This window comes from Apis cerana, linkage group LG6 (genome assembly GCF_029169275.1).
Source record: "Apis cerana isolate GH-2021 linkage group LG6, AcerK_1.0, whole genome shotgun sequence".
Lineage (NCBI taxonomy): Eukaryota > Metazoa > Arthropoda > Insecta > Hymenoptera > Apidae > Apis > Apis cerana.
The window spans coordinates 5,941,915-5,958,435 of NC_083857.1; the positions used below are offsets into that span (position 1 = coordinate 5,941,915).

A 16,521-nucleotide genomic window follows, 5' to 3' on the forward strand; every position below is an offset into this window, starting at 1 on the left:
CCCCCGCCCGCTTTCGAATTCCAGCCGGTGTTCCGTTCGGTAACGAAAAAATCCAACGAATCGCAATAATCCACCCTCGCCGATCCAACGACCTGGCTGAAAACTGATTAAAGATCGGAATACACACAGGGCCGCGTAAAGGGTCGTTCCATCCGGCCAACAGTGCTCCTCTTTTCGTTCCACCCTGGGTAAAAGACGGCCACGAACGAGAATTTTTCTCGGGTCGGGTGTTATTTTATCGCTATCTCGATTCTTAGAACCGAGACACCCTTGAACCCACACCACCGATCGTGTTACCCTTCGAATCCGTATCCTTCATCCCGTATAACCCGTCCTCTTTATCACGTGAGCGGTATGAAAAGACCGTTTCCGGAGAACAGAGACGCCGTATCGGCTGGCTTTATACGCTTACTATTTAACCGAGGTACACGTGTATTGCACGCGTTTCTTGCAACGTTCTTGAGTCTCAAAGAGTCATCTCCCTGTAACGAAGCCACTCTCTCTCTTCTTCCTTCTTCGTGCATTTCCAACACGGGAAATCCGTATTCAGATTTTAATGAAAGTTTCTTTGTTGATGGGGCGAGCTGTAACAAGCGGCTTTAAGCGGTGAACGCTGACTTCTTTGCCGTCACACGATCGATGAATATTCAACACGGGTGAGGAAGAATCGGTGGTGTTTTCAATTTTACGGTTTTGTGCAGTTGATGGAATTTAAGAGAGATTTGCTGGTAAGATCGGTTGAAGGTAAGAATTTTAAACGGGAATTATAGATCGTAATGAAGATTGTATTTACGATGAATCAATCGATTTCGATTTTTCTTCTTCCTCGTCAAAAAAATATACTTTCTATACGATAGACGCATATATAGAAATTAATTCAACGAGTTAAAAAGGAAAAGAAACTCAAAATTCGTATCATAATATTATGTAATACTTTAAAAATTCAAATAATAATAATTAGAATGGACCTGTTGCTTGTTACGTAAGTAACAATTTTTCGAGACAGATATAAAAGTTGCTCTCCCAATTGCGATATTTCAGAGTCTCGCGCAGAAGTGAACCTACTTACTGCTAAGCTAAATATGGCTCCGCCAACTTTTCTCAATAACATTTTCCCCTAACCACCTCTACTCCAAAGAAAATCTCGTTCTTCCTCAACTTCGCAACCTTTCTCGCGAAAATACCAATACCTTCGAATATCGTAGCCGGATGGAAAACACGGTCAAATTTAAAGCGTTGTTACAACGATTCCGTCTAGTTAGGTCGGTATAAAAAGTTTCCAAGTGGACGAAGCACTAATTCTCCGGGGATATTGCCCCTCAGACTTAAAGTAGAGGAAGAAAGGGAAAGAAATTGCCGTGCACTTACTGTCCAACCATTTCGAGTCGTACTTCAACGTCCTCTTGAAGCTGAACGCCTTCCGACCGGTCGTTAAATTGTACAGATCCGTGCGGAAGATTACGGTATCGGCTTTCGTGAATTCGGCGTTGGTTCCGGAATAAAGAGCTGGCAGGTCCCCAGGATTTCCCTTTTCCACCCACACGGCCGTCGAATTGTCCGCAGGATCGTAAGGACACTTAGCTATGCCCATTCCCACGCCTGGGACGAACTCGTGGCGAGGTAAATGGGTCAGATTGCTCTGTAACCAAGGTTCGATAAACATATAAAGGCTCGTAAACGATCACAGTTCGGTTATTTTTATTATTCGCCGTGTCGATTGGAACTTTAAAAGTGTTTCGTGGGATCCGTAAAATGATAACAGTGTGAATTCAACGATTTTATTTTCTTTCGTTTTGTTTCTTCTTGGATATTATCAACTCGTAACTTGGTGGTGTGTATATATTTTTCGTAATTTTCTATCTTCTTGTTAAAATATTTTCAAGTTTAGTTCAGAAAAATTATCAATAACATTTGAATATATTGAATAAAATTAAATAAAACACAAATTTAATTCAGACTATTGTGATCTCTTATAACTGAATAATAATAAGTTATAAATTAAATTATAAATCACGTTGAAAAATAAATATAGTTATATAATTTGGATAATTGTGGAAAATTAAAATTACATTAAATTTTGTCATACTGTCCTTTCGTGATAAAAATTGTAAAAAAAAATTTGTACAACATTAAATTCTAAAATTAAAAATTTAATATGCTTATAAAAAGGACACGTTGCTTGCACATGCATGGCAGGAAATTTGAGGTTAGAGTAGCACGTTTCTACGCAAAAGCTACACATTACCGAAACTCTATTACACGCACGGGAGTCGTAATCTTCGACAAAGCGAGACCAATATATTCTTTGACTTCATTACACGGGTACTTGAACGCACGATTCATTTACCTTGTTGCGTAACTGCACCACCGGTAAAATTGTGTTAGATTTCACGAGAGGAATTGATACCTAAATTGCACGAAGCACCAACGATACGGAGATTAAAGGCATTAAATGTTATTATCTACTTTGTACAATTTTGTCTTTCGACTTTTTATCTATAAATTTATAAATTTATTTCTTACATGAAATTTAATGAAAAGAGTCCGTAAACATTTTTAAAATTACATTTCAATTTTGTGTATCCATCATTTTTTCTCTCTCAAATTAGCTGAAACAATCGAAAAAAACATTGGAAATTTCGAAAACTCGCTTATGCAAAGATTGGACGAGCCCTTCCAAAGTTTCCCTCGTGTGTTTACCAAAGGGCATACGGATTCGAAACACTAAAAAAATCCCTCGACACGGAAACCAGCGAGGTTCGATTCGTGAAACAAACGGGGGAAATGAAGAACAAACACACGGATACTTACATAAATCACCCAATCCTTAGGCGAGTGGGCGTTCGTGCCGCACATGTACAGCCGATTTCCATCCCCCATTGGCTGGATCACCCTTATGTGATTCCGGCAGTCGAAGTGCTGCGAAAGAAGGGGAAAGAAAATTGAATTTCCCACGGATACGTGCGAAGAAACGTGGCCACGGTCGCGTGGAAGGGAGAAGGGCAAGTGTTCCGATGCGTGGACACGGATTTTTCAGAAAATTATACAGAACGGGATCGCGAGGCAAAGGGTTCCACCGTGGCCGATCACGTCGCGCCTCGCGTATTTCGCTGCGAATTGGCGCGCGGGAAATAAATTGGTTTTGTCGTCACGTAGAGAGTATTTGCGTGGACCTTACACCTCGCCGATGCGTGCGCGATGAATACCGAATGAAGCCGCGATAAACGGCGGCGAATTGTCCGCCTTAAAATGCGATCGTTACGTCTGCAAGATGAAGCGATAAAATGTGAAGGAATATTATCGAATTAGGGATTCGAATTTCCGATAATTCCTTCCGCTTATCATTTTTAAGAAAGAGAGGAAAAGAGCGTAATAACTCTTTCGAATTATTATCCTTTATTTAATTATTTATTATATAAGAATGATTTTGAGTAGAAGGAAATAACTTGTAAATGATGTACGCACGAGAAACGTATACAAGACTTTATGAAACGGAGCATGGAAAGAAAAAATAAAAACAAACAGAAGATGATCGATATTTTAGCTTATGGTTTCTAAGAGATGTCGCCACCGTTAACAAACGACGGCTAAACGGTGAATTTGCCGCAGTTTATCTTTCGAACTTTCTCGTCCGCATTACGAATTGTATAAAATAAACGATGTCATGCGCGTAAATATCGCGCGAAAAATTGCCAATTAGCGGGAGTGGGTGTTTCCCTCCCCAGCTTGAAAATTATCGCTATATGGAAACATTATCACCGCCAAATTGGAAACGTCATCAGACGAACGAATCCGTTCTCAATTAAGGGAACGTCAACGCGGCCCGATCGATACTCCATAAAACGAATTCCTCTCGCGTGTGGAAATATTTTGATCTAAAGTTGTTTCCCATTATTATTCCGTTATGGTAAAAGTTGCGCAACGTCGTTGACAGGTTTTAACGAATTTGTTCGATATCAAGTTTCGTTTAGATACGATTCCATAGAATTGAAACCCGATTAAACCCGGGATTTCTACCTCCATTCATTCCTCTTCATTTTATTTAACCGCAATCCATTTATTTTTACACGCAATAAGGACGAGAATACTCGAGTAACTCGTGTGCGAGATCATTCTTTTATTTTTCTACTCTGTGTATTATTTTTTATTCTTTTTTTTTTTTTTTTTTTTTTTAATCTAAGGAAAGCTTAATTTGCTTCCGTTTTTTCCGGATCGAGGCCGTTTTATCATAACGAAATTTTATTCTTTCTCTCCCTATATGACGTCCCTATACTTGAGGTAATTACCATCTCCGCAGTTCCATTTTAAGTGACGCTTTAATTAGATTGCGCCGTTATTAAAATTCCGTTGAAAAGCGGCGCGAACCCGGCCCGGTAAATGCGATAATGAAATAAAGAAGTAATTCACCTCTGATTTCCCTTTGGACACACAATTTGCCACGTTGCTCGGCTCCAGATGAAGCGCGTCCCTCTGCAAAAAAAAAAGGAAAGGGTTATTTCTTGCAATGCGCCTCAACGTGTCAAGTATTGTAGACAAATTAACAAATTTGCGTAATTGTGAATTATACACTTTGTTCTATTTTTTTTTAAGCTTAGATCAAAATATTAATTGTTACGTTACGTTGTATTACATTAAATCGAAAATCATTCGAGACGTTGAAATTGTTGGAAACCTCGTGTCGATAAAAAGTTTAGAATACTTTTTAAAATATTCAGATCAACAATTAAACGTTGCAACATTTAATTTGAATGATTAAAATCATACCAGATTAAAACTCGCGATGTGGTGGAAAATGGGACACGATCATTAAGAAACACAAACGACTCTCGTGAAGTACGATTAACAACGAATATTCGATGTTTCTTCCTTCATTTTCGATCAAGAAACAGATGAAACAACTTTTCCAAAGCTTAATTTCAATAGGAGCAAAGCTTCAAAAGTTATCTAAACTTCAACGATATATTTCATTTCTATAAAAAAATAATGAAAACGAAATATAACTATCCCTATTAGAAGAATGATCGATAATGGAGCTGGAATCATTTTCACGATTCCTTTTTTTTATTTACACTACTTACAAACTTACATCCAACAAATTGAAAATCTCAAGGAAGAAACACGATCGATAAGATATTCACTGATTGGAATATAGATCGAAATTAATCCTTCTGAATGACTCGTCATCGTCGCGAGAGAATTCTATTTCGAAGACGGCCGCCATAATTACGAGTCATTCTGGGACTGGGGCTCGAGATCTCTTTGGGTGGTGGCTCGAGTTCGTTCGTTTCACGTTCATTCGCCCTCAGCCACCGTCTCTCCTACTTTCCATACCTTTTCCTCACCTACGACGTTCTTGGTCCCGACCTTACACAACATGGAGAGGCGTTACGAGTGCATGCTCGACGTTTCGCGAGCGTGAAGAAGAGGCTGCACACTCGTGTCATTGTGCGGGTCGCGACGCCATGGCAGACGAACGCCTCGAGCTTTTCCAAAGCTCAACCCTTGCGAATGTGTCGGCCGGAATGGGGTCAACAGACGGAATTGAAAAAAAAGGGGAGGGAGCACGGTATCAAGTCTCGTGTCTTCACTTTTGAGAAGAGGGTGGTGGCGCTCTTTGATGACTCGGCCGATGGATGGCAACGTTTCTTCACTCGTTTCTGATTGAATACGGTAATACAGGTTCAAACAGTGATTCTGATTCGTCGACCCAGTTTTGTAATAAGTGGTCTCGGAGAGGAAAAAGTAAAAGGATTATCCAGTTTACGTATAATCGAGGTTTCGATATCGTGAGTTTGAGTAAAATTCATCTCTTGAAAAATATTGGGATAAGGTAAGGTGTTTATTTATAATTAATTTTTAATTATTGAATGAAAAGAAGCTATTGACAATTTGAAGAAAATTGAAAACTAATTATTGGTTTCATTCCGTGTTAAAAAAAGAAAGTCAGTAATTGAAATTTTTGTTAATGAGAAATAATGTAACGTATAATTTAATTTATTTTGTCGATTAAAAATGTTTTCTGCGTGTGAAAGAAGATAGGATCAAATTTGCATAAATTATATGCATAAACTATATTTCCCTTTTACTATCTCTTGTACAATTATAAATTATATTTAATTTTTTCATTGGACAAACAAATAATTTAAATATAATTTGTTGAACGAGATTTTCATTTCTCTAATTCACTTTATCGTAAGAATAGTAATAGCAGATATAGAAAGTAATATAATATAGATTAATCAGATTTATATCTCTACGTAACCAAAATTCTAACTTATTAAATTTTAAAATTGGATTTCGAAATTAAGTCTTGAAACAAAATTATTAACACATTCCGTTTGCACAATTTATTATAGCTAATGAATATCTAATAATAATTAAATAAGGCAAGATAATCCAGACACTTGGCAATTAGAGTAATTAGGTATCACGAAGATATGGAAGAGACCTTTAAGAACATCGCATTATCTTTGAAAGGTTGAGATTTTAGATGTCTATGTGTACATTGGAAAGACTAAGTACTGTCTGCGAATTTCTATGTGTGCGCGTGTCGGTGACGATGAATCTTCTTCAAGACGAAAAGTACATAGTCTACCGAGTTTAGAAAGAGCAAGTTTTAGCAAAGATCTTTTTCAAATTATTCTTACGTTCGTCCACCCCCACCAATTCCCTCTTTGCAATGATGAGCCATAGACGAATTATTTATTTCTATATTTTAATACCCATACCGCGAAAGAGTTACGTCAAATAATTATAAACATATGATTTAACGTGCAATCAAGTAAAAGTAAAGTAATAAAAAAGAACGAAACATCGAAATATTCGATATTCTTTCGCGATCGGAACGTTTTTCATGAAAGAAAGAGAAAAACGGATAAATCGTGATCCCTCCGCCATAGATTTCGACGCCTTGAAGGAATACAACCCCTATTGAACTGAAGCTGGTTCGTGCGCCAGAGGTCGTAGACACGATCCGGAAAAGGAAGTGGTTCGTTTGCACGGTCAATCGTCCGAAACGCGTTGCCCTTAACGATCGATCTCCTGCGGACGTCGCGTGCCGTTCCCCGCTCCGGTGTCACGGCCAGAAACCGCGTTGATCCTCGAAATTGTCCTGGCCCAGGGACCCGGGGAGGGGGGAAAGCCGAAACGCCGGCCGGCTGACAGTGATCTACGGCTAATAAATTAACGAAAGAATTGTTTTTGCTCGCGCACGCGACTGACCGTGCCGTGATATTTATTCGGACAATGCGGAGGACAGTAGCGGGGGCGTACTCTCGAAAATCGGGGAAATTATACGCCTGATATTTTTAAAATCGCGGATGATCAATTTTTTCCCCAGATATTTTGCATCGATCCTTCCTTTGGATCAACGATGTAAATATATATATATAAGAGAGGAGAGAGTATTGAGGGGATTGATTGTCTAGAGAAATACAACATCATTTTCAGTCACTGAATAATTCTAAAATCTAAAAAAAAAGGGGGAAAATTCTCTTCCATTAACGTTGGTTTAATATTATACGGAGGAAACTAAACGGTGGTGCATTGAAAGCAGGGAAAGCGTGGGAAAGAAAATTATTTCGGTCAGAAAAATTACACGTTCCCGAAGTACACGCGATAAATTGCGTTTTTGCGAGCTCACATATGTTAGAGACAATATGTGGTATTTGATCTCGCGATAGGTTTTCGGCGAGCGTGGAAAATTATTTGTTCGGGGCGAAGGTAGAATGAATCGCCTCGAACCGAATCGAATCGTCTGGCTCGCGGCAATGCCCGCGTAAAATGGAATTCCTGCGAGGAATTCTATTCTATGAGCTTTTGACCCCTCCAACTTTACGTATCCCGCGAGCGGGGCAGCGCGAATCTCGATTTTACGCGTCTCGATTCTCGAACCTCTCGATATTCACCGCGATTGCAAGCGATAGCGGGAGCATGGCTGGGGAAAATTTTCGAAGCGAAGACCAACTTGACGTTCTTCCGATCAAAAGTAAAGGAAAATAATCTGGGAAAATTTATCTCGTTCGATTCATCGTGCAATTTTCCCATTGATGAATTTGCATTTGTCTGAAATCTTGTTTAAGGGGTTTGATATATACGTACTTTTTAATTTTTCTTTTCTTTTTTTATCTTTAATTTTTTAATTCTCGTAATATCCTTTGATCTTTGAGCTTAGCTTTTTTAATAAGGGGATAATGGGTGAAAGTGTAATAGGTGTATAACCATTAACTGCTACGTTAGCTTTATTATTGAACTTTCCGCGAATGAAACGAGGTCGATTCAGGGTAGTTGAAAAAGCAAATTTACTTTTGATTTATGGGTGAGCTTTTTATATTCATGGCGTAATTTGGCGATTATTACGTTCGCGGAAATGAGGTGAATTAAATATCTTTTAGCTTCCTATTTTTACAAGATCTTTGAATTTTTTTACACGCCCTTCGCGTGGAATTTACGCTTCAATATCAAAAAAAAAATATCGTTCCTCGCGTAACTGAATTTGAATTGTGAAAAAATAAATTTCTTAAAGTGAAAATAAAAGTTTATGGATAATTAATACTCTCTCTCCGTTTTCCTTGACCAGCAATTGTTAAACGTACAATTCCTAAATATATCGTGAACATGCAATGCTTTCTGTCATATTTCTATTACTATAGAATGGAATACATTAATTGAAACAGAGAACTTTTACCGTGTAATTTTTATTTTCATGTCTGATAAAACCGTCCCTCTTTCCACTTAATTGTAAAGATTTTATCGTAGCGTCTTTGTAATAATTGTTTTGAAAAGAGGTTACAAAAGTAGTTCAAATTGTATCGTTTGAAAAATAATAATTAACAAATATTCGAATAAAAGAGGAACGAGCACGATAATTGAATGCTTTGACAAGAAAATACTTCTTTTAAAGAAAAAACGTATAAAACTATTAAAATTAACTCCCTCGATTATCGTTCGATCGTGATAAATTATCAAATGGATTAAACTAATATCAAACGTGTATATATTACGTATCATAAAGGGACCAATTCCTATCAACAATCACCGATCCAGCATATTCGTACAATCACGAGAACGTTCGATCTCAGCCGAACATCCACGACATCGAGTAATCACACGCGTACGTCCACAAACACGTTTGTCTGCAAATATTCGCACGCGTCTCTGTAACATATACACGTGGTATCCTCACGCGTATGCGTGTGAATATATAATCGTGCACAAATACGAGCGTGCCATTATGCTAGGGATCACGCACGTGCATGTGGAACAAGACTCATGAACGAGCACGCACACGAATGCTTAATTAACCTGCAAACCTGTCCTGTTTAAATAGAGGAGCAAGAAGGAGGATTGAGCTACGAACGAGTGTGGAATAGTTGGATGATCTTTGTCTTCGAATTTCGAATCGATAATTAACGAAATATGTTTGTAGAAAGATGTGTAACAATTCGAATATTTCGAATAAGTGGAAAAGTGGAATTAGTTAATGGTCACGTGGCGCTAGTGTCGCGTCGTTGATCGCCATAGTGTTCACAATTAGGCGGCACTTTTGAATTTTTTCCAGATGGAATGCAGACGATGATCGTTTCCTATAATTCTAACGAATTATTTGCAATAATAGAGATAGGAATCGAAAGATAAGTCCACTGGCTTTGATCGTGGCTCATTGATTAGAATGTTGATTGCATTTAAACGCGACTTGATATGAAAATGATAGTAGATATATGCTTATAATTGGTTTTTATGGAGTTGGATTAATGATAAAAGGTGTATAATACTCAGTGTTTTAATATTTTTTTTCTTCTTCTACTTTTTTTATATCGATAATTTATTTTTATATAATTAGCAAACAATAACTTAATCAATTTGTGTTATAGAAAAACTGTTAATTCTTCGTGCAATATCGATTTATCAACGACGATTCGGCAGGTTTATATTTCTAATGATGAAATGCATATGAACGTGTAATAACTGAATCGCATAGTATTCATTGCATCATTAGAAATCTATATAAACCTTCCAAATCATGCAATATTACTGGATTTGCAACAGCACTGATCTTCTATTCGATCATTAATCAATGTTACCGAAATTATAAGAAATAAATGATCGAACATCTTGCATTTCTATATTCATTCTCTGTACAATCATCTCGTCAAAGACATTCCAAATTTATTTCTACTAATTTTAATCACCTCATTTCTTTGATAAACTTTCTAATCTAAATCTTTTGATTTCATTGATACATTTTTCATTTGCAAAGAATAATTACAGAAAATTGAAAGAAAGAAATCGAATAATTCTTCTTTCTATAAAATAACTAAAAGACAAACTATGAGACTGGAAAAAATAATAAAAATAAGCATGAAAATTTTATTACAGATGAAATTTCCTGAAAATTTATACTGCAAAACAGTAACATTAAACGAAGATAAGGAAGACTAATCTACACAGCTTCGAGAAACTTAACGTTTACGAAAATATTTGTTAAAGGAGGAACGTTAGCAAGATGATAATTTTCAGATCTGACCACGTATAAAGATAATCTACTTGCGAACTATGTACATATATATATATATATGTATACGTAACATTCCCTCGCTCTGTACAATTATTCTCGAAATACCAAGCACGTGGTTTGAGAACTAGTTCATCTCAAAGTCGGTGATATACGCCTCGCATTTCCTATGCAAAGCGACCGCTAAGTAATAACCGAATAGACATTGTCTTCTCGTTTGACATTTTCAAGTTTCCCTCAATTTAAATACTGTTCCCAACATTGATTTTCATCTACTATCCATTATGCTCTCGTTCGATATTCATCCTCAACATTTTTTTTCCAGATTCTTAAAAATCGATTTCATCGCGTGAATTCGAAAAATACGTTTCAAAAATTCAATACCCCTCGCAAGAAAAATATACTAACCATAAATATAATTAATTTTCAGGACCAACACAGGACCCTTCTTTACCTCCCCTCGCGAGATGTGTACACCCACGTTCCTCGAGGGATGAAAATCGTTTGCCTGCGTAAATCCACCTTAGTGTCTCGTGAGCGTAACTATAACCGCACACCCGCTCTCCTAACTCCTAAAATATCCGTCTTTACCCCGGTGTCATCCACCTGCAAGTGAAGTTAAGCGTGTGCCTAGCCGATCAGAAGGAGGGAGAGGGGGATGGAAACGAAAATCGTTTGCCTCGCGTAAATTCCACCGGTTTGCCCCCGTTAAAATAATTTAACGATCCCAGCTTCGCAGGGGTACAGCTGCGCGTAGCCATTGATAACGACGTATTACTCGTTAAGCAGACGGGTACATTAAGGCCGCGATGTATACACACACACACACGTACACGCACACAGGCCCGTCTGTAATTAAAAGCGGAGCCATTCCCAGTATCCGCACTTAACTACAACTTAGCCAAGGATCTCCTCGTTACACTAATCATTACTATCCGTACCTGTGTACGCGAGTTAGAAATACCGATGGGCTGTTGGAAAATGGAGGCAAGGGATCGAGGGATATGGAAGTATCTTTGAAAGGAAGAAGATAGAGAGGTTGGAGAGGTTCTTCCTCCATTGCCCCTCTTTTTCTTCTTTCTTTCCTTCTTGCTTCCTTTTTTCTTCTTCTTTCTTTCTTTCTTCTCTTTTTTTATACACGGCGAAGGGTCGGGTGAAGCGAAACATGTTAATGGTATTGGCTACATGGAAGGGGCGCGACTAAGGGGAGTCCATGCACCTAGTCCGGGCCAAGGAAGCCTGAATTAAAGTCATTAATCCATCGAAGGGTTCATTTTGTAGACTGTTTGTGTTTCTTCTTTCGGATGAGGATGAGAAAAATCTCTTTGTAATTAATATTGTGTATAATGGATTAATGAACGTGATTTGAAAGTATTCCCTGATCGATCTATAATAAGTAATTAGATTCGTCGAATGTAATGTGAGTTTAATACCGGATCTGATAATCTTCCCTCAATGAAGAATTCTAGAAAGCTATCAAAATTGAAGAGAAGAATCACTCTTAGTTAGCAATGATAAGTCAATAGATATCTTCGAATGGATTACCGTTCTTTGAGCTATAATTAAGGTATAATTTAAGTGAATTAAAGTGAAATAGGAATAGGGGATAAAAATCAATGACGGGAATTAGTATTCGTTCGGTATCGATCTCGATCCTGGTGGTCACGTAAGCAGAGAAAAAAGTCCACGCAAGCGAGGCCGACGATTCGTCTAACGGTTCAATTTCAGATTACAACCCCGATATCAGACCTCCTTCTACGTCGTTTTTCTAACGAACCTCTCGTATTACCACGGACCCGTTAACGAGCTCGCGAAATGGGAACGCACCTTAATCTCGCTCGGTTTCTGATTAAAGGCTATGTTCTCCAGTCCTTAATTCACTAAAGAGCAGCAGAAAGTTCTCGAGCAAGCAGACGGAGACCAGGAGACGCGGAGAACTTCAGACTAAGAAAGAGGAAGGGAAACAGGAAAGATAGAGATAAAGAGAGGGAGGGGATGGAGAGAACAGGTGCAAGTTACCAGGATAGTACGTATTACGGCTGTCTGTATGTCCGACCTAAAATGTATAGTTGCCTGGATCGGAAAAGGGAATGCGATAGTGGAATTAATGTTTTTGTCCTTTTTAAAATGTTGCTTTCAACGATTTTAAATAATTCCCTTAATAATTTTCATAACGCGTGACAGCAGGATATACGAATTTTTGTCTACCAAGAACGCAAATTACAGTTTACTCGCGCAATAATATTAAAGATGATCAGAAATTTGTAAAGATCTAGAAACGATCTAATTTATTCATTCCTAAGAAGAATGATGGAACAAAGGATATTATATTTTTTTCGTAAGGTTAAGTCGTAATTAAGCCTATCTCAAGGAGCAGCGCATGCGCAACAACAATATCAACCGGTCAGATTGCATCGTTTTATAGCATTGGGTACGATGTCATTAACTTGGCAGCACCGGTGTGCCTGGCGGCGTGCAAACGTCTCGACTTCCATTACCGGCCACGATTATTAAACAGAAATATCTGCCGTCTCTCCGCGCGTCTGACCCAACCCTAAACTCTACAGAGGGTACCCAGTTTTCGCGAATTCGCTGCAGGCAGGAAAGTCGATGGGGATCGAGAGCTGAGCCACGGGGGTTCCCCAGCCACGTTTACACGCTCGGTAAGCAGTCTGCGAGGAAGCAGTCTGCCTGCCAGTCATCTTACAGACGATGAAAGTCGTTGACGCTTGCATTTTGAGTCGGCGCAACCACCCTCCATCGTGGCTCTATGCCGAAATGATGCGACACAGGCAAACGATTTGCAAAGGCGCCAAATCTCGAGTTTAGGGATTTACGAGTGGAGGATATTCAGGCGAAAGATTCAAAGAATATTTGGTTGAGAATCGCATGGATTGTTACTAGAAGGTAAATAAATGAGGATTCGAGTTTTATTAAATGTTTTGTTAAAAGGTTGATGTAGAATTGTGCTCTAATACATAGATAAATTAATAATTAAGCTTCGAATTTCATGTAATTGTAAAACTGTAGATTGTAGAATTCTTAGGTATTTTTAAAAAAGAAATCCAAAAATTATTCGTTTGTTAATGTTTAATTATTTCGAATGATGATGCAAGGAACTAATAATATTCCTTTGGGTGAAAAAAGTAGCAAGAGAAATACATCCAGATATAAAAGTCAGAAATATCCTTTTAGAAGAAATAGAATTTCCATGTAAAAAAAAAACCATTACGTTGTCATTAAAAATGGAATTAAGTAACAAATCCTCAAATACCAGAAATAAAATTAAAAAAAAAGAACATTGAAACAAAATCATTCATCAAAAAACCATTTGTTCAACAAAACCACCTTTTAAAAATCAAATAACCCAAATTCAAACCCTATCTATTCAAATCGACAATGCTCCAAAAACGAGTCAATCCTATATTTCCAACTCTCAACGATTCATCGTCAGCCAAATTTAAAAAAAAAAAAAGAATCTCTCTTGAATCTGGGGGAAACCAAGTCACACTGGCGTCGAAGGCGATCGAAAAATCGGTCGTGGAATTTCGTTTCGTTGGACTAGTTTTCGCGCAATCACGATCAGAATGGCGGATTGCGTCTTCTCTGGCCGTGTGTGGAGAGGATTGTCTCCAAAAAGATGCAAGAAAAGCGGTCTGATTATGTAACAAAGACATGCGACGAGTTCGAAAGAATGTCCACACGACCGCCCCAATTCGGACCGAAATCTCGCTGCTTCCAAAGTCTTCGAATCAACCTTCGAATCGTTTCTTCTATTCAAGGGATGGGCGCATCACAGGCTGGCTTTAGACTTTCGGCATCCGGCTTGATTAAGCTCCTGGCGAGGCGATGATGTCGCAGAGCAGAATCCAGAAGTTGTCATCTCGTCGTTAAACTACGAGGAACTCGTTTCTGCTCGTCTTCTTCGCCCTCTGCTTTCTCTTTCTCTTTCTCTTTCTCTTGTTTCGACGGTTTAATCATCGTCGCGACAGTGTCGTGTCGTGTCGCGCATCTGCAAATTTCAGCAGGCCTAATAGAGAGTCGAGAATCGTTGGTGAAAATCCTAAGACGCGTGGTGGCTTTTTGATTAATCTCGGTGAAACCGGGTTCAGGTTGGTCTCTTTACCAGCCGAAATATCCCTTGATTGGCTTCCTTTTCAGAGAGGAAATTGATCGTAACGAGATCATCGCTCGAGAGACTGTTTTGCGTTTTGAAGTTTTGATGAGAGAGCGAATAATGGGTTGGTTGGACGGTAACGAGTGGATTAAATTTTCAGACGGTTTGGGGTTTATAGTTGCGACGTTTTCTGTTTTTGAGAGTGTTGGATAAGGAGATGGCGAATGAAAGTTGAACGCATTGATCTTACATTTATGATCTCAATGCTTTGTACATTATTTTTGTCATAACAATTTTGAAAAAATCTGACTTCTCGTAGAGAAATTTATCTAATACTAAATTTCAGAATTTCGTTAGGATTTTGCTTTCCTAATACTGTGATTTAATATAAATTTATCATCGTGAATTGCTCGATTTATATCACGTATATGTATGAGCTAATTAAAAATCAAACTGATGATTCTTAAAAAATTTGCAATTCTGTTAAAAAAAGTGTACGATATTGATACTCTCTGCGTGTTTCTCTTTTCGTTGAATTTACACCGGAGAGAATGGAAAATTGAAGATAAATTCATCGATAAAATTCAACCCCAACTATATATATATATATATCGAAAAAAACCAGAATTCAATTCTGTTCACGAAGAAGTGTGGCCGTCGTGAAATCGTAATGCCCTTTCCCTCGTCTTGATAAATCATTCCACGGTTCGGGACGAGGTCATTTACACTCGAAACAGGTTACGATTCCATATAAAAGTGAAATCGAACTACATTTATGGTCAAGGATGGGATGAAATATTTACGGTGGGCCGTCGCCTTTTACGAAATGACATTTCGAACGGAAGTAAAAGAAAGTGGAGCATCAGTCTGTATACGGGGACCGGTACAATTTACCGTGTTAAATTATTGAAACGGCCAAGACCTCGTCGGTATCCTCAGGGGTATCGACACCCCCTAACCTTCGAAATTCGAGGCCTGTAATGGTACCTGGGAGGCATGGTTAAAAATTCATCGGGCCGAGCCACCGCGCCGCTTTTTATCTCATCAAATATTAATACGCGGCAGTGAGCCGTTAGAAGATAGAATCGTTCCTTGCTCCCACGTACATATCCTATATATGCTAATAACCATTTCCGTGGGGAGATGGTAGTTAATACCGGGTGGTTCCAACAATTTTTCGACTATTCCTTTATTCTTGACATTCGTCTTCTCAATTGCGAGCGTGATCTTTATAAGTGAGAGCGAAGAAATGCGATATTATTTCAATATTTTCCTCGTGAAAGAATGAATATCAGAGAAATTGATAAGTAAAAGTACCTATTTATTTTTCCTCTTTCTCGAGAGAACGTCTATCATGAAACATCCGTTAACAGAAATCGTTAATCGTTATTCTATCTCTCTCCTTTGTCAATATAAAAATAAAATTTTGAAATTAAATAATCTCCTGGGCATTTTCTTTCATCCTCGGGCAAACAATACTCGTATATATCCTATAACTAAACATTCCCTGGATCCCGTCATACGTAACTAGATCATAGAATCTGGAAGAATTTTTACGAGCACGACGAAACCGAAAAGTGCCTTTCGTTGTCGATCAACGCCGTAAGTCACTTTTTCTTAATGGAACCCGTCAAACTCGCGCGCCCCCCTGCCGCTGATCCAGCGCGAAAGATAGAGATAGAAAGGAAGTGTATCAGGAAGAGGTGGAAAATGGAGAAACAGAGTGGATGAGTACACGCACATCGTGTGCGCACACCGAAGGGAGAAACAGGATAAGAGAATGGGTGTGATGGCAAGGGGGAGGGGATGGTGGTAAAAGGAGCGAAAAACCGGGATTCAATCTGCATTCAATATTGATTTCAATCCGATATCGTGGATTCCAATTTTTGTG

The 16,521-nt window shown here is 38.4% G+C and overlaps 1 protein-coding gene across 4 annotated transcripts in view; it reads right to left on the reverse strand.

Moving 5' to 3' along the window:
- The window catches only part of LOC107998319 (semaphorin-2A), a 515,475-nt gene that overhangs the window by 17,962 nt on the left and 480,992 nt on the right, over positions 1-16,521 (reverse strand). For all 4 annotated transcript variants that reach the window (XM_062076129.1, XM_062076130.1, XM_017057521.3 and 1 more), the window contains 3 exons: positions 4,408-4,470; positions 2,812-2,919; positions 1,369-1,639 (listed from right to left, as the gene is read on the reverse strand). In XM_062076129.1, the coding sequence (XP_061932113.1) occupies positions 1,369-1,639; positions 2,812-2,919; positions 4,408-4,470 (442 nt within the window). The remainder of the gene's footprint in view (positions 1-1,368; positions 1,640-2,811; positions 2,920-4,407; positions 4,471-16,521) is intronic.